The sequence below is a fragment of the Brachypodium distachyon genome, chromosome 2 (assembly GCF_000005505.3).
Source record: "Brachypodium distachyon strain Bd21 chromosome 2, Brachypodium_distachyon_v3.0, whole genome shotgun sequence".
Classification (NCBI taxonomy): Eukaryota; Viridiplantae; Streptophyta; class Magnoliopsida; order Poales; family Poaceae; genus Brachypodium; species Brachypodium distachyon.
In genome coordinates, this window is record NC_016132.3 from 9,870,466 (window position 1) to 9,894,671 (window position 24,206).

General features: G+C 51.5%; 1 protein-coding gene across 1 annotated transcript; it reads right to left on the reverse strand.

Annotated features, from left to right (window-relative positions):
- Positions 1–5,435: 5,435 nt before the first annotated feature.
- On the reverse strand, positions 5,436–8,055 carry LOC100831636. The gene is made up of 7 exons (XM_003567538.4): positions 7,728–8,055; positions 7,534–7,605; positions 7,002–7,069; positions 6,169–6,322; positions 5,980–6,063; positions 5,801–5,908; positions 5,436–5,715 (listed from the first exon to the last, which is right to left on the reverse strand). Exons 1-7 carry the CDS (start codon positions 7,851–7,853, stop codon positions 5,632–5,634), a joined length of 696 nt encoding a protein of 231 aa, XP_003567586.1. The 5' UTR covers positions 7,854–8,055; the 3' UTR covers positions 5,436–5,631.
- Positions 8,056–24,206: the final 16,151 nt, after the last annotated feature.

Consider the following 24,206-nt stretch of genomic DNA (forward strand, 5'->3'; position numbering starts at 1 on the left):
AGCGGTGGGGGTGTGGGGGAGCGTACGTAACACGTGTGTGTCGCGAGCGGCAACGTGTCCACGGTCGTGGCGAGCTCTGCCTCTCCGTGCCGACCGAGTGCAGGCGGCAGAGGTTTCCTGAGCTATCGGCGCGTGGCAGGACAACGTGGTGCCGTACCTGCTGGAGCTACGCAGAAGAGAAGCCGGACGTTTCCACGAGGGTGTCTTCAATGAAAAAAAATCTCCGATATTTATTTCACAATTAGATCCCCCACCGCGTATGATATACCCTCGTTATATTGTTTTTTTTGACCGAGACTTTGACTAACAATTACTCCAACAACGTGTGACTTATGTGATACAGATCATACCATAAGCAAATACTTCTGAATACGAACGCAATGAAATCAATTTAACTTCACAAAAAATATATATTAGTAGATTAATTCTTGGTCAAATGGTCGGTCAAAGAAAATAATATAAACCTTAATTTAATTACGGAGGGAGTAAGAAACTAGAAACTCCACCATGCTTAAGCCCACTTTTGGGTTCAAGAAGGAGACCACCTTTTACAACTTTTAGAGATCTATCAGTATATTGTTTTCTTTAACCGAGACTTTGACTAACAGTTACTCCAGCAACGTGTGACTTATGTGATACAGATCATAACCATAAGCAAATACTTTTGAATACGAACGCAATGAAATCAATTTAACTTCACAAAAAAATATTAGTAGATTAATTCTTGGTCAAATTGTCGGTAAAGAAAACAATATAAACTTTAATTTAAGGAACGGAGGGAGTAACAAACTAGAAACTCCACCATGCTTAAGCCCACTTGTGGGTTCAAGAAGGAGATCACCTTTTACAACTTTTAGAGATGGGGGTCCACATGTCGTAGAGCAGTACAAAGCTTATTTACTCCTTCTGTCTAACAAAAAATGTCTCAAGTTTGTCAAAGTTTGAATGTATCTAGACATGATTTAGTGTATAGATGTATTCAAATTTAGTCAAAATTAAGACATCCTTTGTTGGACGGAAGGAGTATTATATCTTATTTGCTTAAGACCGAGCCATAGTTCTACGGGTGTGTATTAATGCAAAAACCTTATAACCCACTCTCACAATGTATAAGACACAATCTTAAGATGTACAGATTTTTCCTACATCGGAGATGCCTAAGTACTAGTTGTATATTCTTTTTATTATTATTCTTGAACTTGTTTAGTTTTATCACCAATTAAATAATGAATATCCAAACTATTCTTAAAAGACTTTTTTTAGGCAATCATCAATATATTGCTTCAGCGTCAGAGTCATTACAAATGAGATGAGAAATAGTTGCGCCATAGACCGACCGCTATTTTCTTAGTGTTACATCTTAATCTAAAGGACCACATAGTTAAGTCCTGTATTAAGGCTTCAAGAGGAACATGGTGGGAATATCTTCATCAGAGAAAACTTTTGTTGCATTTCTAGATTTCCAAATGCATTGGCTCTGCGCATCATTTTGATGCAGATGCTAGGATTTCAACCTTTTCAATTTTTTTTTTCCAAATGCGCCAAAATATGACCAGGAGGATCGAAGGCCACACCTCCTTTGGGAGGCCGACTGGATGAGGCAGGAACCACAGATCTTCGAAGGTGAGATTCATGGGATTAATCTGCAGACGATGCCAAAACTGAACCACTTTAGGGCAAGAGATGAACAAATGCAGATAAAAGACTTTTTTTTCTCTCCTTCCGATTTCATTAAAACAAACTGAGTGTTTGATACATAAATAGCTCTGGATTTGTACCTGCAAAAAGGTCCATATTTTACACAAAATGGCAGCCACGGGATACGTCAAGCTAGTTCTGAGTACCCCACACTTTCTAACAAGCAACGTTAACAAATCTTGTGCTTCTAAAAAAACTCTTGCTCTCGAAACTTAAAATGCAGACAACTGCAGTAAGTGTCACAGCATCCCAGCAGAACCTTGACGCATCGTAGAGCCGAACATCTCAATCAGTGATACAGAGTTACTGGCGCCCAACCCTACGCTCGGCTCAAAACTTCAACTGTGACTTGCCACAGCCGTCGCGAGCAGCTTCACAGCAGTTCCTTCGATGAGTTTCTTCGCAATCCAACCAAAAATATCAATATTTGAAAAATACATAACAGTTGTTGGATCATTTGGTAAAATACTTAAAAAACACGCATTGTTTCTAGTTTTCCAAATAAACCAAAGAATGGCTACCCAATTCCCTTCTCTTTTGCTAAATCCAAGCAACCATTCATCAAAACAGAACTAAACAAGGAGTAAGCTAGAAACCAAAACTACATTGTAGCGCCACAAATATCAAGCTAGAGATCATGAGAAGAGCCAACAATTAATTCTCTCCTGCCTTGCATAGAAAAGACAGTGTTCATCCCCCTCCCATCCCCTAACCTAAAACATTAGTGTCGAATCATAACTAATTTGGAAATTGTCACCGGAATTGTGAAAGAAATTGTCATCCCCTCCCATCCCCTAACCTAAAATTTCAGGGCTTCTTTGTCAAAGTAATTGTCACCGGAATAAAAAAACATAGGAACAGTTAAAATGTACTAAATATTATAGGAATAGTAAAATACATTAGAGTTTCTAATTCTTTTTTAAACTACCAAGTTAGCCTCTAAACTTTTAAAATGCATGTTTGGGCCATAATACTTGTTTAAGTTATTCACCACGGGTCCTAAGTGTGTCCCCTAGTTTGACCGGGTGACATGACCGTTTGACCAGGGCCACGTAGGCCCGGGTCCACCTGACGGGTAACAAGCTGGATGGCCGTTTGCTAAAAAGAACCGCATAGTTTCTTCCATTTGAAATCAATTAAATTTAGCATTATTTTTTCTCACTGTATGGCCAATATGGTCTAATTTTTATAGCATTTATCCGACATGTGGGCCCAGACCTATGTGGTGCTGGTCAAACGGCCACGTCACCCTGTCAGACTAGGAGACACACACTTAGGACATCTGGTCAACAATCTCAAAAAGTATTAGGACCCAAACGTGCATTTTCAAAGTTTAGGGACTAACTTGGCACTTTTAGAAAATAATTAGGACATCCAATGTGTTTTACTATTATAGGAATAAAAACACGTAAACTGTTTGTAAAAAGTGTTTGAATGCTACACGAGGAAAAACACTGGAATTCTGAGATCAGATTGTACATAATTTGAGTAAAATATGGGAGAGATAGGGAAAAAATGCATTGAAAATTTCGAAGAAAATTCCAATGAGGTTAGACCTCATATTCTTAGTTTCCTCCAAATTTTGGAGGAAAAATTCGTACCTTATGAAATTCCTTAGTACTAGAATCCTCTATTTTTTACCTAAAATTCCTATGATCGAAAGAGGGCTTTAGAGAGTGGAGAAAGACAAACACAAACTAAGATATTTTTGGTATCTTATTTATGACAATCTACTCTCGTGGGTGACCGGATCGTCCTGTTAAGTCGCGCACCTCCCTACCTACCCCTTGCCCGCTGTCCCACTCTGCTCCTCCTCACCTACCCTTTCCCTTTTTCCCTCTCCCTCGCTTCTCTTCCCAATGCAGCTTGTCCCTTCCTGGCCGCCGCACTCGCCTCTCCTCTCCTCACACCGCCTTCTTTCCCTCACCGCCGTCGCGCCCTTCTGCGGGACGTGATCTCCGGTGGACGTGGCCAGATCCGTGCCACAGGGAAGCCGCCGTTGAGTTTTAAATTTTTTTAGAAATAAATAAAAGTTAAAAAAACTTCGATTAAAAATTAAAAGTTTGAAAATCAAAAGATAAAAAAATTAATGCTTGATTAAATCAAAAGTTTAGAGAATAAAAATAGAAAAGGACAAAAAAAAAAGAAACTCAAGCCACAATCAATTGTAGCTCATGCCAATTCTGCATCAAAGCTTCATCAAAATTTCGCCTAAAGGTAAGTTCAGATCTCTACCATCCCAATTTTTTCTAACAGATTTATTATGTTTAGTATTACAAATAGTATACATGTTCCAGAACCTAGTGGCCAAGCTATAATCTCCAACCCAATGATCCTCCCAAAATTTTACAGAAAGACCATTACCCACTTTCCAACTATACCCCGTTCTAGCAGCCTTACTTGCCCATAACACTCCTTTTCAGAACTCAGAGATGTTGCTATCTGTAGCACTCATCTCCACAGCTTATGACTGTCCAAGTGATACCTTTTGATCCAAGAAGCTAATAAACGGATATTCAAATCTCGCAGGTTAGGGATTCCCATCCCTCCAAATTCTTTTTTCTGACTGACCAAAAGCCAGATGATACTTTGTGTTTCTGATTAAATGATGATGATGTTGAAGAACTAACAACATAGACACCCTAAAAAATGCTATTAAGAAGGTGAATGGAATTTAACTTAACTTCGGGTGCAAATGCAATATAAAATATTGCGCTTGTCAGAGTGTTGCTTTTCATGCCTTTACAAGGGCAGGTGATAAATCGGCCATAATCAGGGCCTACCCTTCAGGGAATCCTCTCAGTTATCTGAATTTTCCCTCTGGCTTCACCTGAATGCAAGATTCATATGGATAGCTTGTAAAGTGCGCTACTGCTTGGTACTTTTAGACCTGCTGGACCATCCGACCATACAGTACATTTTTTTGTAAGGAAATACATTATTGTGGACTGAGATCTATGCTCTAAAGTGGTGGTCCTCTTAAATCTGGCTGCAGCACATTTTACCCGTAACACTGCAGTACCGTAGTGGAATACTGGGCATTGCAGGAACGCATTAAGATGTCCATGTTCTTGCAAAGCTAAGCTTACCATGGTGTGTACTTGCTTGTCATTTGTCTCGTCAGATTGTTCCCTTGTAGCATCATTGTGCTCACTTCAGCAGGATCCACATAAATATATCTAAATGATGTATGTGCATGGTAGTCACATTCCAACGATTTCGATATTATCATGTGTGTGATTATTTATTTACACTTTCGTGCTTGCATGTGTTACGGTAGATGTGCTAATATTCACACTTTCACAGAAGACTTGGTTACTGATTACACTCTCTTGAACTCCCATTGTGTTCGACTGATCAAATTACTCTGGTTCTGTTTTCTCAATTGCAGTTTACTGCCACACGTGATGACATGAGGCTGGTACTTTGGAAAATGCTTTTCAGGGTCATTTAGTTTGTAGGAATATGATAATGCTGCATCCCTGCTCTACTCTTTCCTGAAATGGCCTTGCTATCACATTATCATATTTTTTAGCAAAAAGGGAACTTAGTGGGTCAGTGGATGGATCCAACCAGGATGGCTATGATGGGCGCTCTTTTTCGTATCCATGGTGGTAGTGTGGCATCATGGATAAGGCGGAAAGTTGGGAGTTCATAATTGTTTGCTGTTCTACGTTTAACTTCCATGTCTATGTTTATTTGGAGAAGATTAGGAGTTGAGAATTGCAAGGTCGTGGTAACGAAGCTAAATCTTGAGCTGTTAATTCATTAATCACTGCAAGAAATGTGCGTATGTACATATGCGAAAGATTATGAACGATGTTTCCTTCTCCTTTTCTCCCTTTTTGCCCCTGATAAATAGTACTCCATCCGTCCCATATTAAGTGACTGAGGAGTACTACATTTTACAGGAGATCCACTTCATTCTATCCTTCAGCCAACAAGAATCATATGCTGCTGTGCCTGTAGTACTTGACCTGACACCCTCTGGATTCTTGATGCATTTCTTCTTTGCTCCTGCAGCAATAAAGAAATGGTCAGGACTTGTTCACTCAAACCTCCCCTGCAACGCGACACCAACGTTCAGGTGCCACAAACCCACCTGGAGCAGCTGCAGCCGGTACTGCATCTGCCCGTGCTGCAGAGCGGAGATGAGCCTCATGACGACGTAGAACGGCAGCAAGATCCCACTAGCCCTGAGCAGGTATATCTTCAAAGGAACACTTGTCAAAATATTGAACAGTGCCAAGCTAGCATGCAAAATCACGGAAATAAACTTACTGTCAATAGGCTGAAGGCATACTGATTGGCGGCTCCAACCGTGACCATGGCGATGAGATGCCTCAACAGCAATACAACGGTAAACTGCATATGGACAGGCAGAAAATTCAGAGTTTGAGACACAGACAGTTGCATTACAGATATCTGAATTTGACAATGTGGTTTCAGCCTCGGGACTCAGTTATGTACCGCCACCGTTGCCGACCGGCACCAGGAAGCCCTTCTGCCTGCGGCGTGCGCGCATTCGGCATAGGCCGGGTCGCCGATCACCGCCGCATCAGACCCGATCAACGGCAAATCCTCTGGCTCCTCGTAGTCCAGCCTGGGGACCTCTAGGCTTTCTCTGCACCACAAGCATCAGGTTAGCATGTGGCATTCACATATACAAGCTGAGGCGCTGAGCCAAGACAGGATTGAACATTTGACCATAACGACCATTCATGTCAACTCAGTGCATCGTTACAGGCTGTACGAAAGGAACGAGGGGCTGTTTGACTCATTTGCACAGCATATTTTGCAGAGTATGCAGGACACGGTTGTACAGTTGTGCAATGCAGGCCATCTTATCTGCCATGTCATGAAGGGAATAATTAGGACAAGGTGGTCGGTACTTGCCTAACAGAACAGCTAGGCCGCCAGACCCACCTACCAGTCAGCCATCCTGTCCATGATCGTTTGTTCTTTTCTTTACCCACGTCCTAAAGAAACAAGATGCTGCGCGCAGAGCTTGGCGAAAGAGAATGAGCCGGACCACTACTGTTTGATTGGTATTATTGTTTATTTGCCTGAATAATTTGGGTTTTGTATTACTGACTGAGTGCGGCTCTCTGTTCTATATCCCGGCAACCAGGTCGGGATCCGAATGTTTGCTGAATAATTTACCCCGTTGCAAGGCACTAGACATGAATTAGTGAAAAAATTGTTCAAATTTCACCTGCTCCTACAGCCTCGTTGCGCGCACCAACAACAAACACTAATGCCCAGATTAACAGTGAGAAAAAAAAAGAGGGGAGGTGGGGCACCTGATGGTGACGGCGACATGAGCAAGTCGAGCTTTCTTGGGTGGAACGGTGTAGCCAGGCTCGTAATTCTGACAAGAAGAGAAAACATGATGATAAACAAAAGGCAAAAGTACCATTCAAGGAAACAAGCTTGCAGGGCGCTGTATGCAACGTTGATTGCTTTCGTTTTGGCCAAAAAGTGAAATTTTGGGCAGTAAACTGTGCTTGATGTCATAAAGAGAAGGTAGAATCTCTTTAGTCACTTTTAATCTCAAAGAAACATCAACTCTTTACAAAAGTACTACTCGGGCACGTATACTACAGGTCTCAATTCCCCATGTAAAAGGACGAGGAGAGACGATGATGATCCCTGGCGTAATCATCCTGTGATCGTGTTTACCATCTTTAAGTGGACAAGATGGATTCTCGTTGAATAAAACAGTGATCAAGCAAAGAAAATTTTGGATACGGGGAGAGATTGGAATGAAATTTTCGCAATGAAACGTGGAAAACAGAAGCAAATTAAAATGCCGAGCAAGCTCTGCAATGAAACCTGGAGGCAAATCTCGCACAGGGTGCTCCCCTTCTCATCGCACCATCTCTGCACACATCCCCTGTGAGCATACTGCAGAAGACAGAAGACACAAACAGGAACACGCACGCAGATCAACCATCAAGAAACAAACTGTGCAGAACAGCAGTCGAGGAAACGAAGATGCTGAAATCAAACCATGTTTATATACATACCTTGAGAGAGCCGGCGCAGGCGCAGGGGGACTCCATGTCCGTGGTGGCGAAGCCCTCGTCCTCTTCCTCGTGGCAGATCCTACACTGCTTGGGGGAGCATGAACACCACGCCTCCTCTCGCGCCATCCTCTCCTCCTTCGATTCGATCTTTCTCAATTCCCCAGCCTTCGTCGAGCTCTGCTTCTCTCGTTGGGACGTTGGCCACCGGCTTCTTTCTTCTGTGTTCTATATCTCTCTCTCCTTTGTCTGAGAATGGAAGATGGCTTTAAATAACTCCGAGGAGGAGAAACCGAAAGGGGCCACGGTAACGAGGAGGGAGGAAATCCGAATGCGGCTGGCGACGACAGGTGGGGCCGAACGCTCTAGGAAGAGCCACGGCAGTTCGTGGTTGGTTCTGGTCCTCCGCAACGGGCGTGGCTTCTTCAATTTTAGCTCCTGCGCACTCCGGGATGGGCTTTTGCCTGTAATCGATCCGGGGCTCGATGTGTTGTGCACCAAACAGATTCTTGCCATACTTCCTGCCATACATACTTGATACTTACTACATGTCAGCATGTGTGTTGTAGTAGTCTCTTGTAGGTAGTACTCAAGGGCACATTTTTGTTATGTCAGGTTATGTTCTTTTCAAGACAGGAAATGTGCCAAATTTGTTGCAGAAAAAATAGATGTGTATTCAGAGATTTTCTATAACCTATTTTACCACTTGACAGGGGAAAAGAGACCAAGTATACAAAATTACTATCGTGCTTTAAGATCCAAGATGATAGGTGAGATGATGATGAGAGAGCAGAGCCATCAACTTATCGCTAACTAAAAGAACATCAGAATCCTGATAAAAAAACATCAGAAGACTTAGATATAGCAACATTTATTAAAAAACAATTGAGGCAATAGTTTCACTTACCATTCTCCAAATTTGATCACTTACTACCATTTTAGTGACTCTTACTTTTAGGTTAACGATCCCATTGCTGATTCTAATTAATCATTATCTAAATTTTGTTTGTTGGCATATAATGATTAAACGATCCAACTTGGTTGGCACAGAAATTAATGGTCACCTGAAAAAATACCATATCAGTTTGAGCATCGTAAAACTTTTGTCTTATCTCTTTCACAAGCCGCACTTTGTTGCTTCCTACATACTATGCCCTTACTATGGTAACACTTGATGATTAATTATGATTGTTTCTCTTAGCTGCTCTAAGTGAGGAAGCAAATTAAACGAAGCAACATTTTGAAGATACAAGTCCTTATCAAAATACTCCACCCGATTCTAAATTGTTGTCGTTGTTTTAGTTCAAATTTGCACTAAAACAACGACAATAATTTAGGATCGGAGGGAGTACATGAAGTCCTTGAAAGTTTGTAATCAAGTTTCTTAACTTCGGCCAGTAGTTAAAAATCAATTATTGGATTGGTTAGATACAAAAATCATTTAACTTGTCATGGAAAAAATAGCTTTAAGTCCCCCCCCCCCCCTAAGTAGTACTACTATGTATCATCAAATACGGTACAGCATCTTTGGATCATAGGGTCTTTTGGACTTCCTTTCCTTGCATAAATGCCCTTAGGATCAAAGCAATAGTGGCTTGGTTTCCTATGCCTATTTTCATATGAATTTCAACATCCACCCCAACTTCTTCTTTACATTCATTCTCATTGGATGGAGAGACACGTTTCTAGTGTTCGTTTTGTTATATCCAAACAACAATTTGTAGTGTTCCTTTTGTTCAATCCAAATTCATGTGCTATTTATTATATATCTTTTTCCTTTTCTTGTCATACCAAAAGTTAAAGAGCTTCTTTTTTTTTGAACGAAAACAATAGGAGAGGCTCCTACTGTGGTATATTAATTAATAAATATTTGTGTTTCAAAAAATATATATTTACAAAGTTACATATGTACAATCAGGATGCCCCTGTTATTCAAAAAAGGTCTATCAAAACTGAAAAAGATGAAGCTAGGGATTGAGGCACCCTAAAGCCAACAAGAGTTAAATCAGATTTGAATTTTGCCACCCAGGGTTGATATCTAGCTCTCTCCCCTTCAAAAATGAGCTTGTTTCTAATCTTCCAAATATGCCAAGCAGCAATAGCAAAGACTTCAAAGAAAAGGGGACTATTGAATTGTCGTTTCAATCGATCAATTCAGAGCTTCCACCCAAATTCACGGTTGTCTGTCCACTAAAAACCTGGAGCTTTCGACCAACAACCTTCAACTAAAAGCTTGATGTTTGCCACCACAAAACCAATGACTCAAATCTTGACAATCAACAAATAATTCAAGATTTCAACCACAGCAACGGTATTTTAACTACCGAGTTCAGCTTTCAAATCCACAAACGAAAGAGCTTCCAACTCTCACCTTTCAACTTTTGGAAAAAAACTTGAAGAAAATAGATATGGAAGAGCTCTTTCCCTACCTCCTGCTTGCCACCATGAAGAGGGATAGCATCAGTATGATTCATCCGTGGCGACGCAGCGTGGAAAGGGGAAGGGAGAATACCTTCAGTCCTCCACCCTCTGGACTGTGTGTCCGCAGGGAAAAACCTACTTAACTGGACATCAAATTTTCTTCTTAATTAATGACATGAGACAAAGCTTTTGTCTCCGTTTCACAAAAAAAATGTGAAACCTACTTTCTGTAATCCATGAAATGGAAAGACACACGTCAAATTAACCACATGGACGGTTGTTCGTATGTACATTACAAATAAATGGCTGTGTTTGTAGAAACATGGCACGTTCAATTTTAGACTATCTAATGTCTTATTCTTACTGTTTCTTACCTGAATATTCTGACAAACTAGTCTTGTAGACATCAACAAGCACGAGCACCTTTGGAAAACTCGTTGAAAGCACATTACTAGCCGTTTGTGCTCAACGTGGTGGTGTGTTAAATTACATGGCGCATTTGGCAAACGACCGACCATGCATGCCGTACCACCCTGCTTCGACACGGTGCGCGCTGTGCGCCATGTTTGCTAGCTACGCGCAAACCGGCCAACGTATATATATGCCTCGCGCGAGAGGGAGCTAGCAGAGGCCGCGCGATCGAGGCCGACAGTCTACAAGGACAAACCTACAATGGGTCCGCCGTCTAGACACGCCCGACGACGCCTATAATAGTACTGTAGTACTTTTTTTTTTGACGCAAACCATAGACATACTACTGTTCCAATTAGTAGAGAACAGTTGGGAAACCAAGCAATCTGGTCGGCCACGCCAGCTAATTATCTTTTGGTATTAATCTGGCATGGCCACGCACGTACCTATAGATCATGTCAAACAACACAGCTACTGCATCCGATCGAGGCCATCCGCGCCGGCCGTGGGGCCGGCCATATGCGGGTAATGCAACCCAGCTTGAACCTTTGACTTGGCAACATCTTCCCGTGGTGATATAAGTTAGGTCTACGCAGTTGTAGCAGCCAGCCAGAGCTATGTGTTTTCTCTTTAAGAACGAAAAAGGGTCGCATGATTTAAGGGGAAAAGAACCGTAAGATCGAGGATCTTGCATCCAGCTGTATTCTGTTGTATTCCATATTCAGCCATTCTCTAGTCGGTCCCCCATCCCTGTATGAGAATGTGCTGTTCGATATCTTAGTTGTTGATTATACTACTAACGCAGTATACGTTTTAATGAAATGAAACCACGGCCTTTGAATTCAAATAGGAAGCCATCACTGCTACAGAAACGGTTATCAGTAACGGTCAAAAAATCATATCAGTAACGGTCGGGGCTGCCATTACTAACTTCGTGTCATCATCAGTAACGGTCCCCCGGACCGTTACTGATGTACAATCATTAGTAACGGTCACACTGACCGTTACTGATGTATATATACATCAGTGGCGGTCGCTCCTCCAGGACCGTTTGATCAGTAACGTCGCGTCTCCGCATCAGTGTCGGTCGAGCGACCGACACTAATACATTTTCGGTAGTTAAAGTAATAATTAAAAACACAGGAAATACATAGGAAATACACAGCAAATTATATACAGCACAACAAATTATATACAGAATGTATCTCATCACAGAAAAATGTATCTCATCGCAGAAAAATACATATAAAGCCGCATCACATCACATCACATCACATCATTTAAAGCATACAAATATATATAAGCCGCATCATATAAAGCATATAAAGAATACAAATGTATCTCACTTCACGACATTGATTACAAAGTGTCAAAATTCCATAAAAGCATAATTACAAAGTGTCAAAATTTCATGGAAGCATATAAAGAATACAAATGAATTTATTGTCGTGGGTGAACCCTAGACACGACTTGTTCCACGCGTTCGAAGAAGTCCCCACTAGGCTTGATGACCTCATTGTTTATGAGATGGGCGAACTCCCTTTGAATGTTATAGACGACCCATTTAGGTCGGTGTCCCATTGTCATTCGGGGCCGCCAGTACTCTTCCATCGCCGCGACTGACCCCTTCCACTCAGGCTTGAACATGCTGGCATTCTCCATAAGGATGTGACAGTAGTAGTAGCCACAGAACACACTGCCTGGCGGCTGTTGCTGGCAAGGGAACCTGTGGTTGTGGTGAGGCTCGTCTTTATAACCTTTACCAGCTAGTTTTCCCTTGGTCGCATCTTTCCAGGTAGTGCTAATGAGTGATTTGATGGTTTTCCAGAACCTACCTCAAACATTCTTCTTCGGAAGTAGTGAATCGAAGTAGTACACCGCGGACTAATGCAAACAAATGAGTATTGTCACCCAATGGTCTCTGTTTAAAAAAAAAACAAACTTTACTATCTAAGCGTGTATAAGAAAGACTGAATTAGAAAAACAAACGGTTCCATATATAAATTTGAACTTACTCCAAATTAAGGAAGAAGAGAATGAAGTCGTCGTCCGCGTATTTCTCGAGACATGCCACCAAGTATTTAGATGCCATGGTTCTTGAGGCATCCTTTTCTAGCTCAAGACCGATGTCACCATAGTTGAACATCGTGGGGTCTAAAATGGCTACCTTTTTTACCTCCAATCGCCGCAGTTCTCTTATTTGGTAGGCAGACCACAGCCTTAAGAGGTTGATATCAAGCTTTTGGCGGTTGAAGAGGTGGAACAGTTCGTTGAACTCCACACCAAAGGTGATAGGACGTTCCTGAATGTTCCCAGTTTCTTGGTCAAAGAAGCCATAGTCTTTTGGGATTCTAACATTGATCTGTTGGGCATGCTGTTGAGAACCAGCTGATGCTTGCATGTAGAACTGATGAAGCTCTTGCATCTCTCTGGACATGGCACGTAGGGAATCTTCGGTAACCATCGGTCTTCCAGGATAGTAAATGTCACACCAGTGGCACCCGGGGCACCCTTGTCGTGAGTCGCACCGCTGAGTTCCTGGGAGGATCTCACCTCGGGCGGCAACGTATAGGCTGCCCGGCAAGCTACCAGCCCGGAAGGGCTAGCGGGGCTTCGGGGAATATTCCCGCCTGGGCACCTCCCGGGAAGGCACTTCCCGGGAGGAGGTGTTCCCGGGCGCAGGTTCCCGCCGTGAGGGCGCGGCTGAGCGAACAGGGCAACAACGCCACGTGGGTGCGCGACAGACGCCCAGTGCGCAGTTGCGCCAGGACGAGGAGTGAGGCGCACGACGCATTTAATGAGCCGACAGGAGGGGCGTTATCCGTCTAGTCGGACAAACAGTGTCTGTCCAGTCCTATTTTTTAGGCCCTAGACCGTCTAGCCGCGGGGTTGGCGTCCATGCATGCATGTCAGCGCACCGGGGAGGAGCTGCCCAAGCTCCTTGCTCGCCACTTGTAAACCATGCACCGTGGCACCTGTGGTATCCCCTTGGCTATAAAAGGAGGACCCCCGTCAATGGTCAAAGGGTTCCTTTCCGGCTCTAGCATTCAACGAACAAGTCGTTCTCCGCTGGTAGTAGCCCAAAGTAGCTAGGAACATTAGCCAAAAGAGACCACCCGGGGGCTTCCCCCGGCAACTTGTAAACAGCCGATTTTTCAGTAATACAAGCTCAGACAAGTAGGATGTAGGGTTTTACGCCGCAAGGTGGCCCGAACCTAGGTAAAAAGTGTGGGCATGTGTCTGTGGTAGCATCCTTGGTGCGTTCTCACACTTCGCATTGGCCCCGCCGGTGATCGCCGAAGCGATCCACGTAGCCCACTGCCAAACCTAAAAAGGGGGTGCCCGCGCATCCCTGGTGTCGGAGCCCCGCGCGACGACATCTGCGCGCCAGGTAAGGGCGCGTGAGGAGAGCTCGTCGGTGACCGCCGGCGGCGACGTCTACACCAACGTCGGCTTCATCTTTCTCGACGACAGAGCCAGCCACCATGCCCCCAAGCGGGATGGTGACTCGAGGATCGACCCGCGTGCGGCCCCAGTGGCGCACACGCGGTCGCACGACGTGCCACGCACGTCGCAGGAACAGGATGACCCTGAGCCTGCCCGAGTGCAGCCCTCACAGCTGCCACTGCCGCCTCCTCGACAGTCGGCCGATAACAAGTCAAGAGGGCTGGCGACTCCCAGCACCGGAGCCAGCCACGCGAGCGGTCACAACGCCGCCAGCACCCTGCAGCGGGGTGGCCAGCAGGCCGACGAACCGCAGCAGCGGCAGCAGCCGCACGAGGAGCATGGGGCGTCGCGGGCGACGCCAACCGGCTCCCGACCGGCCCAGCCGAGGGTGTCCGGGGATAGAGCGGAGGGCAGCCCTTCGGGAAACTGGCAGCCTCCCGCGCAAACCCCGGCAGAGGCCATCATCGCCGCGCGAGTCATGGTGCACTACGAGCCGCCCAAGGGCACGTCGGCGCACGAGGCGTGTAGCGCTGAGTTGGACGCGCTCCTCGCGCTCGCCACCCAACAGCCACAGGGCGAGTGCGGCCCTGCAGGCTCAGGCCGCGGGCAGAACCCGGGGCGCGGAGACGCGCCCCGCGCCTCGCGGCAAAGAGAAAACCCTTCCCCGCAGGGAGGCCTGAGAGGCAGGGACCCGGAGGGGTCCTCGGACTCATCGCCCACCGTCGCGCGAGGCGACGCGCGTGGCATCTTGAATGCCCGCCATCAGGAGGACCTGCGTCAGCGCCTGGAGCGCTGGTGCTGGCGCGAGGTAGAGCGCCAACGCCCACAGGAGCAGGAGGATGCTCCTATGGGCCCCGAGTACGGCTGCACCCGTGTTTACGCGCGAGTTGCGGCGGGTGACATGGCCCCGCAAGTTTCGAGTGCTCGCGCTCGGTACGTACGACGGGACTGTGAATCCCAAGGATTTCCTCCTGACCTACACGTTGGGGATGCATGCCATCGGTGCCGACAACAAGGTCAGAGCCAGCTGGTTCCCGATGGTCCTGAAAGGATTAACGAGAACCTGGCTGCTCCACCTGCCCGCCGGGTCCATCGCCACTTGGGCGGACCTGTGCGAGCAGTTTGTGAGCCCGTTCCAGGGTGGCTACAAGCGCCCGGGAACCATGGCGGAGCTGCACACTGTAGTGCAGAAGCCGGGAGAGACGCTGCGGAGCTTCGTTAATCGTTTCTCCAGTCTCTCCTACTCCATCCCGGAGGCAGAGGCTGCCGCCATTGTCAACACCTTCGCCATCAACATCCGTGACCCCAAGATGCGCGAGAAGCCGAGCACGCATCGGATCCGGACGACGCAGGATTTATACGCCCTGGCGCACAAGTGGGCCATGGCCGAGGAAGGGCGCCTAGCGCCCGAACTTGCAGCTAAGGCTGCCGCGAGCCCGGGAGAGGGTTCGCAGAAGAAGAGTTCCCGCAAGCGCAGCGGGAAGCAAGTCCTCGCCGCGGAGTCAGGGGCTGCCGCGAGGCCTGCAAAGAAGGCCTCGCCCAGTGGTGGGTCTGGCGGCAAGCAGGGCGACCCGCCCCGCTGCCCCATCCACGCCAACTCCACCCACGACACGTAGGATTGCCGCATCCTGCAGGGAATCAAGCAGCAGCGTGAGTAGCGCTACGAGGAGCGCCGAGCAGCCGGTGCCTGTTTCAACTGTGGCGACATCGGGCATCTCTCCCGAGATTGCCCGAACGACCCCAGATCGGGGCCGAAGCCAACCGGCGGCAACGCAGGCAGGGAGGAAGCCCGAGGGGGACGCGGCCAAGTCCGCGCTGGCAGGGAGCGCCCTCCCCGGGGACGAGACAGGGCTCGTGCTGAGGAGCAGCGCGAGTCCGACTGCACGGGCGGTGACGACCCGGGCTTCCAGGAGCCTCATGGCGTCGCCTGCATCCATGGAGGAGCTTACGCTCTCTCATCTCACGCCGCGGTGAAGCGCCTCACCCGCGACGTGTGCGCGCTGTTGCCAGACGCAGAGCTGCAACAGCTGCTGAGGTGGTCGTATGTGCCGATCACCTTCAGCGCCAACGATCACCCAGCGCGGCAGCTGGGTTCTGGGGTCATACCCTTCGTGGTTTCACCTATCATCAGCAACATGACAGTGACCAAGGTGCTGGTGGATAACGGAGCGTGGCTGAACCTCCTGTTCGCCCGGTTGGTGGAGAAACTCTAGTTGTCGGTAGAGCAGCTGAAGCCCACCGATCCGTTCTGGGGGGTGAACCCTCGAATCGTGCGCCCGCTGGGGCGCATCACGTTGCCGGTGACCTTCGGGTCCCGTGAAGCGTTCAGGACCGAGCACATAGTGTTCGACGTGGCGCACACCCCGTTGCCCTACAACGGGATCCTTGGTCGGCCGGCGTTGAGCAAGTTCATGGCGGCGACCCATTCCGCCTACGGCGTGATGAATATGTCATCCGTGTATGGTGTCCTCTCCATCAGGTGAGATCTCAAGGATGCAGCCTGATGTGTTGGCGAGGTCGTCAGGGCCCCCGCCGCAGCCGACGCCGGTGACGAAGATGTTGCCGGAGACGAAGGCTTGCCGGGCGATGGCCCTGCAACGAAGAAGGCCCGTGCCGCTCCGCAAGAGCTTGCTGGGGGAAGCGAAGGCTCGAGCTCGTGCCCCGGCAAGGGCCAGAAGGTCCGGGAGGAGGCCGCCAGGGTGAAGAAGCTGCCCCTCAAAGCCGGCAACAAGGAGCGCACCGTCACCGTCGGTGCAAACCTTACCGTCGGTGCAAACCTAGGGAGGTGATCGAGCATCGACTCGCGGTGCGTCCGGATGCCCGCCCCGTCAAGCAAAAGATTCGCAGGCAAGCACAAGAGCGCAAAGATTTCATCAAGCAAGAGGTGGACAAGCTCAAGGCTGCGGGGGCTATCAGGGAAGTTCTGTACCCCACTTGGTTAGCTAACCCTGTAGTAGTACCAAGGCGGGAAATAAGCTTTGCATGTGTGTAGATTTCACCGATCTTAACCGTGCATGTCCCAAGGATCCTTTCCCTGTACCCTGCGTCGATCAAATAGTTGATTCCATTGCTGGTTGTGACTTGCTGAGCTTTCTGGATGCTTTTCCGGCTACCATAAAATTAAGATGGCGGTCGAAGACGAGGAGAAAACGGCGTTCATCACCCCGGTTGGCTGCTACTATTATACGTGCATGCCTTTCGGGTTGAAGAATGCAGGCTCAACATTCCAGCGCGCGTTGCACGAGTGTTTGGGACCCTAGCTAGACCGAAACATGGAGGCCTACATGGACGATATCGTCATCAAGTCAAAGCGCGGGGACTCGCTGATTGATGACCTGCGGGAGACGTTTGATAACTTCCGCAGGATCAAACTCAAGCTGAACCCTGAGAAGTGCACCTTTGGTGTAGACTCGGGCCAGCTTCTCGGTTTCTTGGTTTCACACAGGGGGATACAAGCCAGCCCACGGAAGATAGAAGTTATCGAGAAGATGGAGGCTCCCTGCAAGGTGAAGGATATCCAGCACCTCAACGGTTGTGTTGCCACGCTGGGCCGCTTCATCTCGAGGCTGGGCGAGCGTGCCCTGCCTTTATTCAAAGTCATGAAGAAGAAGGGTCCAGTTGATTGGACCCCCGAGGCCGAGGCGGCGTTCCGGGATCTCAAGCAGTACCTGAGGTCGCCGCCCGTCCTCGTCGCCCCCAAGCCGGGCGAGCCGCTGCTACTCTACCTAGCAGCGACTGACCAAGTGGTTAGCTCGGTGCTGGTTGCCGAAAGGGAGGAGGATGTTCTGGGGACTGAGGCTGCGGGGCAGGGGGCTGAGCGGCCCCCTACAACCACCTCGGACCCCAGGACCACCCCGGAGCCAGCGGCATCGGCACCGCTCAAGCGGCTCGTGCAACATCCGGTGTACTTTGTCAGCACGGTGCTGCGCGACGCCCGTACAAGGTACCCGCAGGTGCAGAAGCTCCTTCTGGCGATTCTGCTCGCGTCCCGGAAGCTGCGCCACTACTTCCGGGCGCACCGCGTCACGGTGCTGTCGGGATTCTTCCTTGAGCGAGCCCTTACTAACCGTGGAGCCACCGGGAGGGTGGCCGAATGGAGGATGGAGCTATCGGAGTTCGATCTGCACTTCACCAACTCCAAGAGCATCAAGAGTGCGGCCCTGGCGGACTTCATCCTGGAGTGGATGTCGACGGGTGTAGAAGAGGAGGCGCCGGAGACCAGCCTGTCGGGCAAGCTGGACGAAGGCCACTTGGTGCTCTACTTCGACGGCGCGTTTAGCCTCCAGGGAGCCGGCGCCGGGGTCGTCATCGAGTCACCGATGGGGGATCAGTTGAGGTTCGCTGCCCAACTCGATTTCCCGAACTCCACCAACAATACGGCAGAGTATGAGGGTTTACTCGCCGGGTTGCGCGCGGCAATCGCCCTAGACATTGTTCGCGGGGACTCCCAGCTCGTGATCAACCAGGTTAATAAGGACTACGACTGCCCATAGATGGCAGCGTACGTGGATGAAGTCCGCAAGCTAGAACGCAAGTTCAAAGGCCTGTGATTTGAGCACGTCAAGCGGAAGGATAACTTCGCGGCTGACGAGCTGTCCAAGATGGCAGTAGAGCGCCGGAAGCCTCCGGCGGGGGTGTTCTGGCACAGGCAAGCTATGCCCTCAGTTGCCACCAAGCCGGTTGCCGGGGAAGCCCCTCCGGCAACCGAAGGAAACCCCGCAACAGACGGGGTCCATGCCGTTGACGTAGCGGCATGCATTGGCAGGGAGACCCCTCCCTTGGCAGTAGAAATCGCCCACTACCTGAAGGGGGAGGCTCCCCCGGAAGACAACGTCGCTGCGGAGCGAGTGGCTCGGCAAGCCAAGATGTACACCGTGATAGATGGGGACCTCTACTGCAGGCGTGCAAATGGAGTCAAGCTCCTCTGCGTGCCAAAGATGAAGGGCGCCAAGATACACTTCGCGTCCGTTGCTCACCCAAGGAGTAACGGGCAGGCGGAGCGAGCCAATGCGGAAGTGCGGCGTGGCCTAAAGACGAGAACCTTTGACAAGCTCAAAGGCTAGGGGAAACACTGAGTCGATGAACTCCAGCCCGTGCTGTGGTCAATCAGGACCACACCTAGCCGGGCAACGGGCGAAACCCCTTTCGCCCTTGTCTACGGGGCAGAAGTGGTGCTGCCCCTCGAGCTCAAGCACGGATCTCCCCGAGTACGCGCGTACGGCAACTCCAGCCAACACGAGCAAAGGGTTGACGATCTGAACTTCATCGAAGAGCTTCGATGCCGGGCTGCTGTGCGAGCCGTGTGCTACCAGCAGGGACTCCGTCGTTATCACGACAGGCGAGTCTGTTCCCGAGGGCTCGAGAATGGAGACCTTGTCCTGCGCCGGATACAAGGAACGAAGGCCGGGAATAAGTTGACTCCAAAATGGGAGGGCCCCTTCCGGGTAGTGTAGGTGACCAGGCCGGGGGCTGTCCGGCTGGAAACCGAAGAATACTTGCCGGTGCAAAATAGCTGAAATATTGAGCATTTGCACAAGTTCTACCCGTGAAGCGGCGGAGCCCGACCCTCAGGTGATGCCGCCGATGCATACCTCTCGAACTAGTGTAGCCGGGCAACCCCCGTGTGTAACCACTGGTTATTGTGAATAAAGATAAGTGATGTTTCCTGAATGTTTGGTTGCCTCGTTTTATTTGCATGTCCTTTTCACTTCTGTCTCCTGCCCTAGGTGCACAGAAGTCTCTTCCCATACTTGGTTGTGAGCAGGGGGCTGCCGGAGCCTCGAAAATGAAAACCTGTTGCCGGATCCCTCCGGCACGGGGCATGCAGTTGCCGGGCTTCCCGCAACATGCATCATGGCATGCAGTTGCCGGACTTCCCGCAACGTGCATCACGCACTCGTTGCGTCTGGAAATAAAAGTGCTCACAATCAAGTTTGGTTTTGACCCTTCTGTGCCCGGGGGCTGGGAGGCAGGAGAGTTATCCGTGCTGCTCATATGCTTTGTGCTTTTCGTGAATTTTGAATTTTTTTTTGCAGCATCTCAGGTTTGGTAAGAATCTAACGTGCAGGGTAAAGGTGGAATCTTGTGCACTGTAACGCCAGTGGACTGCCCACGGGTCGTGGCATGTGGCAACGCCTGGTGGTGCGGGGCGACCGCACCACGAGGGACTCGCTGCACTTCGAGGCACCTGATTCAGGAGGAAGCCGCCACGTGTGCCACAACAACTTGGCATGCAGAGTGGCGAGGACCGTACCGCACCCTAAGGGGTGGGGCGCCATGTATGCCGCCTTGACCCGGCGCGCGTGGTGGCAAGCCCCCCTCCCGCGCCTATAAAAGGGGCGTCCTGGCCATGGAACGGCTCAGAGCGAAGCCAAGGAAGGGGCCGCGAAGGCGGGCGGTGTCGCAGATGCGCGGGAGTGCATGCCACCAGCGCCCGGTGCCGGTGGGTGCACTGCCGTCGCGCCCTTGCCGCACCCCCCACCGAGCCTACTCCGAGGGGCGTCGCAGAGACACGGTGGGGGTGCATCCCACCAGCGCTTGGCACCGGCGGGTGCACGGCCGCCGTGTCCTTGCCACACCTCCTCCAGCGAGTGGCTCCGGGGCGAGGGCTGCCGCGGAAGCACTATGGTGGTGCATTCCATCAGCACTTGACGCTGATGGGTGTGCCGCCGCATCCCTCCAGAGGGTATCTCCGTAAGGACCGAGGGTTGCCGCGGAGACATTATGGTAGTGCACGCCATCAGCGCTCAGCGCCGACGGGTGCACTGCCGTAGTGTCCCTGCCCCACCCCTCCTGAGGGCACCTCCAGAGGCGAGGGTCGTCGCGAGGACGCTGTGATGGCGCCGGTGCCGGCGTCTGCCGTTCGCTCCGTCGCTCCACAGCGTCCCTGCCGCATCCCTCAGGCAGGTTTCCCCCGATCAGCGAGGGCTGCTGCCGGGACATCGTGATGTCCTCGCCACCCGCGCTTGCCGGTGGTGGCGAGGAAGCCACCACGTCCCTGCCGCAGCCCTCGGAACAGGTTCCTCCGAAAGCGAGGGCTCTTCCAAAGGCGAGGGTTGTTGCAGAGACGCGGCGATAACATCTTCGTCTCAAGGGCGAGGGCTCTTCCAAAGGCGATCTTGCCACGGTGTTCCCGCTGCATCCCTCAAACAGGCTTTCTTAAGGGCGACATACCAGGCATACACCTCTGGTAAACGTACCGAGCACGAAGCCGAACGAAGAGCTAAGTACTTGAACCCGAACGTTAAACTCTTTGAGAACTAAAATGTAACTGAACGCTGCTTCGCTAAGTGTGGCCCCGAAACCTGCGTGTGGTCGGGGTATTAAAAGGACGTGTGCGGGGGGAGTGCGCTCCCCGTGCGGCTTCCGGGTCCGTCCCGGGAGGGCATGGCTTAGAGTAGTTACCCCACAAGTGGAATGGCTCGCTGCCGCTGCTTGACCCCAGGTCGCCACTGCGAGTCCGTCCCGGGTCCCTGGTCTGGTCAAGGGTGAGGCGCACGAGTCCCCGGCAACACGAGGCACAACACACAAGGGCGAAGGGACCCACCCCGCGAGGCAGCCTCGGGAACAAGGAACAAGGATTAAGCAGAACTAAAGAGCTTGATTAACTAAGCAGCGAATGATTACACGCACTAATGAAACTGTAATTGTTCAAACGGCGCAGAGCGCAACACTTGCAGGACGAAAACAAAAGAAGATAAACAAAGGAACAGCAAGGGCCGGCGGGAGGTTGCGGCAACTAGTTGTTGGCGTCTTCCGTTGGGGGCTCCGGGGACGGCTCGGGGTTCGGCTTCCGCTGCATCCGCTCCACCACCTCGTCGACAAACCCACTCACCGCCTGTGTGTGGGTGGGCTCATCTTCGCTGTCCGACCAGGCGTCCAGCAGCGTCTCGAAAGAAAACTCCGGGTCCTGGAGGTGTACCCTTGTAAGGATCGTCCCGGCAACCTTCCGGGCACAGTTGGCAACCTCGTTGGCACCAAACTTGGCGATCCAGACGTCGAGCGCCCCGAGCTTCCCCACCAAGTCGGAGAAAAACAGGATCAGCGTAGAGACGTCCGTGCCGTCCACCTCCGCCGCCTGCAGCTCGAACCTAGGCAGCAGATCGCGCAGCGCCTGGGCGATCTTGAGCAGCTTCTCGGTCTCCAGCTGCCGCTGCCCGATCAGCGTGCCGTGGTGGAGCCGAGCGTCGTGCGCAGCCTCCTTGGCCTTGCAAAGGCAGCTCGCCAGCCTCGCGAGCTCTGCGGCCTTGGCCACATTGTCTTCGCCGGCCATGACAAGCTCCTCCCGGGCGGTGGCCAACTCGGTCTCGAGGCAGGCCCTCCTGTCCTTGGCAGAATTGAGCTCTACCTCCTGCCGCGCTGCCGCTGTTACCGCGTCTTCCGTAGCCTTGGTCTGCACCTCCAGCTTGACGCGCAGGCCTTGGATCTCGCCGTGATAGTTGGCGATCAGATCGCTCTTCTCGTCTATCCGGGCCTGGGCCACAGCGAGGACCTCAGCGTGCTCCTTTTTGGTTTCCGCCAGGGTTGCCGCCAGGGAATCCAGGGCTCCCTGGAGCTCGGCGCGCTGAGCCTCCAGTCGCCGGTAGAGTTCCTCTTCCGGGACGACCGGTGTAGCAGCCTCCTCCAAGGGTTCCTAAGCAAGGCGCGCTTCCTCCTTAGCGAAGCGCGTCTCCTCCCGCAGCCGGGAGAGCTCTTGCCGCTCCTTCTCCACGGCTTGCCGCAACTAACCAAGCTGGTTCTTCGCGATCTCGTGGTGCTCCCTCACCTCGTTGAAGGAGGTGACGAAGGCCAGCTGCTGGTCCTTAACAGCGTCAAGAAACCGGTGCCCCCGGTCGAAGACGCTCGGATCCCAGGTGATGGGATTCCAAGCCACCCCGGCAAGGGTGCCGAGGTCGGTGTTGAAGGTGGCGGCCGATGACGACGAAGCCCCCGCCGCCACTGTAGAGCTGGTCGGGGGGTCGACCGCTTGAGCCGAAGCACCCTGGTGCTACTCCCCGGCGACCTCCCTCTCACCCGTGCTCGGGGACTGCGGGGCGGGTGAGGTTGCCGCGCCCCCGGCAGGGACCGCCCCCTGCTGGGCGGCAGAAGGATCCGCGCTAGTAGCGTCCGCGGCCGCTGGCGCGTCGCCGGGCGTCGTCCCGAGGGCAGCAGTGGTTACCGCTGCCGCTGCGGCCGGCGCAACAGGGCCAGGCGCGGGGGCTGCCTCCGGCCCCTCCGCCGTTCCCGTAGCCTCTACGTTAGCGTCGAGGTCAAGCATCGTAGCGACCGCTCCTGGTGCGGGCGTGCTTGGGGCTGCAACAGCGAGAGGGTTAAGGAGCGTGAAGCTAAAGGAATTACCCGGAGACAGACGCGGGGGCTCAGAACAGTTACCTTGCGGGGCCGCTGGACCTGCGGGGGGAACCTCCACCTCCTCCGTCCAGGCTGGGGTCTCCAAGAGGCTTGCTGCGGGCGGAGTGTCCCCTACAAAAAGAGAAGGTATGGTTATGTGATTAACTGACAATCAAAAATGCAGGAAAGGAGACAGGAAGGAGCTGTACCTGTTGCCGGTGCCTCCTCCGTTGGGGCTGGGTCACCGGAAGTTGCGATGGCGGCACCGCTGTCCCCTGTGCCGGCCGGGTCGGTAGCGCTGCCAGCATCCGCACGCGCCTTCTTGCTTGGCGCAGCAGGCGCGGAGTCGTCCCTCCCCCTCTTGCTGGCGCTTGCAGACGAATCGGCCTTCGGGGGGTTGCACCGGAGCGCGAAGCTCCGGAAGACTCCCTGAGCAGGCGGGGCCGTGGGTGCCCGTGGGGTTGCCGCAGCTCGGGGCACCGCGGGCGCCGACGACGAGGCCGCCGCGACAACGAGGGCCGTTGCCGGTGTGGTTGCCCCCGCGGCCCCGACAACTGCTGTTGAGGGAGCCGCCGCCGGGCCGCTGGCGGTTACCGCCGGGGAGGTCACCGTCGTGGCTTCGGCAACCACCACAGGTGTGGTCACCGCCGAGGCGCCGGCGGTTGCCGCGGCTGCCGGGGAGGCAGCCGTGGCCGCCGCGTGCGCCCTTGATCTTTGCACGATCAAGGGCGCGTCGTCGCTGTCCTCGTCATCGTCGTCCACGGGATGACTACCTGGGGCGCGGCAGGCCGGCTGGCCTCGTCGTCCGAAGACCGAAGGGATGGCCAGCTCACCTCTGACTCACCCCCACTCCCCTCAAACACCTGCTTCCCTCGA

Bases quoted from the DNA above. Each gene is read 5' to 3' on its own strand.
- LOC100831636 (XM_003567538.4), bottom strand. From the start codon at position 7,853: ATGGCGCGAGAGGAGGCGTGGTGTTCATGCTCCCCCAAGCAGTGTAGG. The intron at 5,909-5,979 runs GTAAGTTTATTT...GTTCCTTTGAAG, and splicing joins ATGCCTTCAGCCTATTGACA to ATATACCTGCTCAGGGCTAG. The intron at 5,716-5,800 runs GTGGGTTTGTGG...TTATTGCTGCAG, and splicing joins ACCGGCTGCAGCTGCTCCAG to GAGCAAAGAAGAAATGCATC.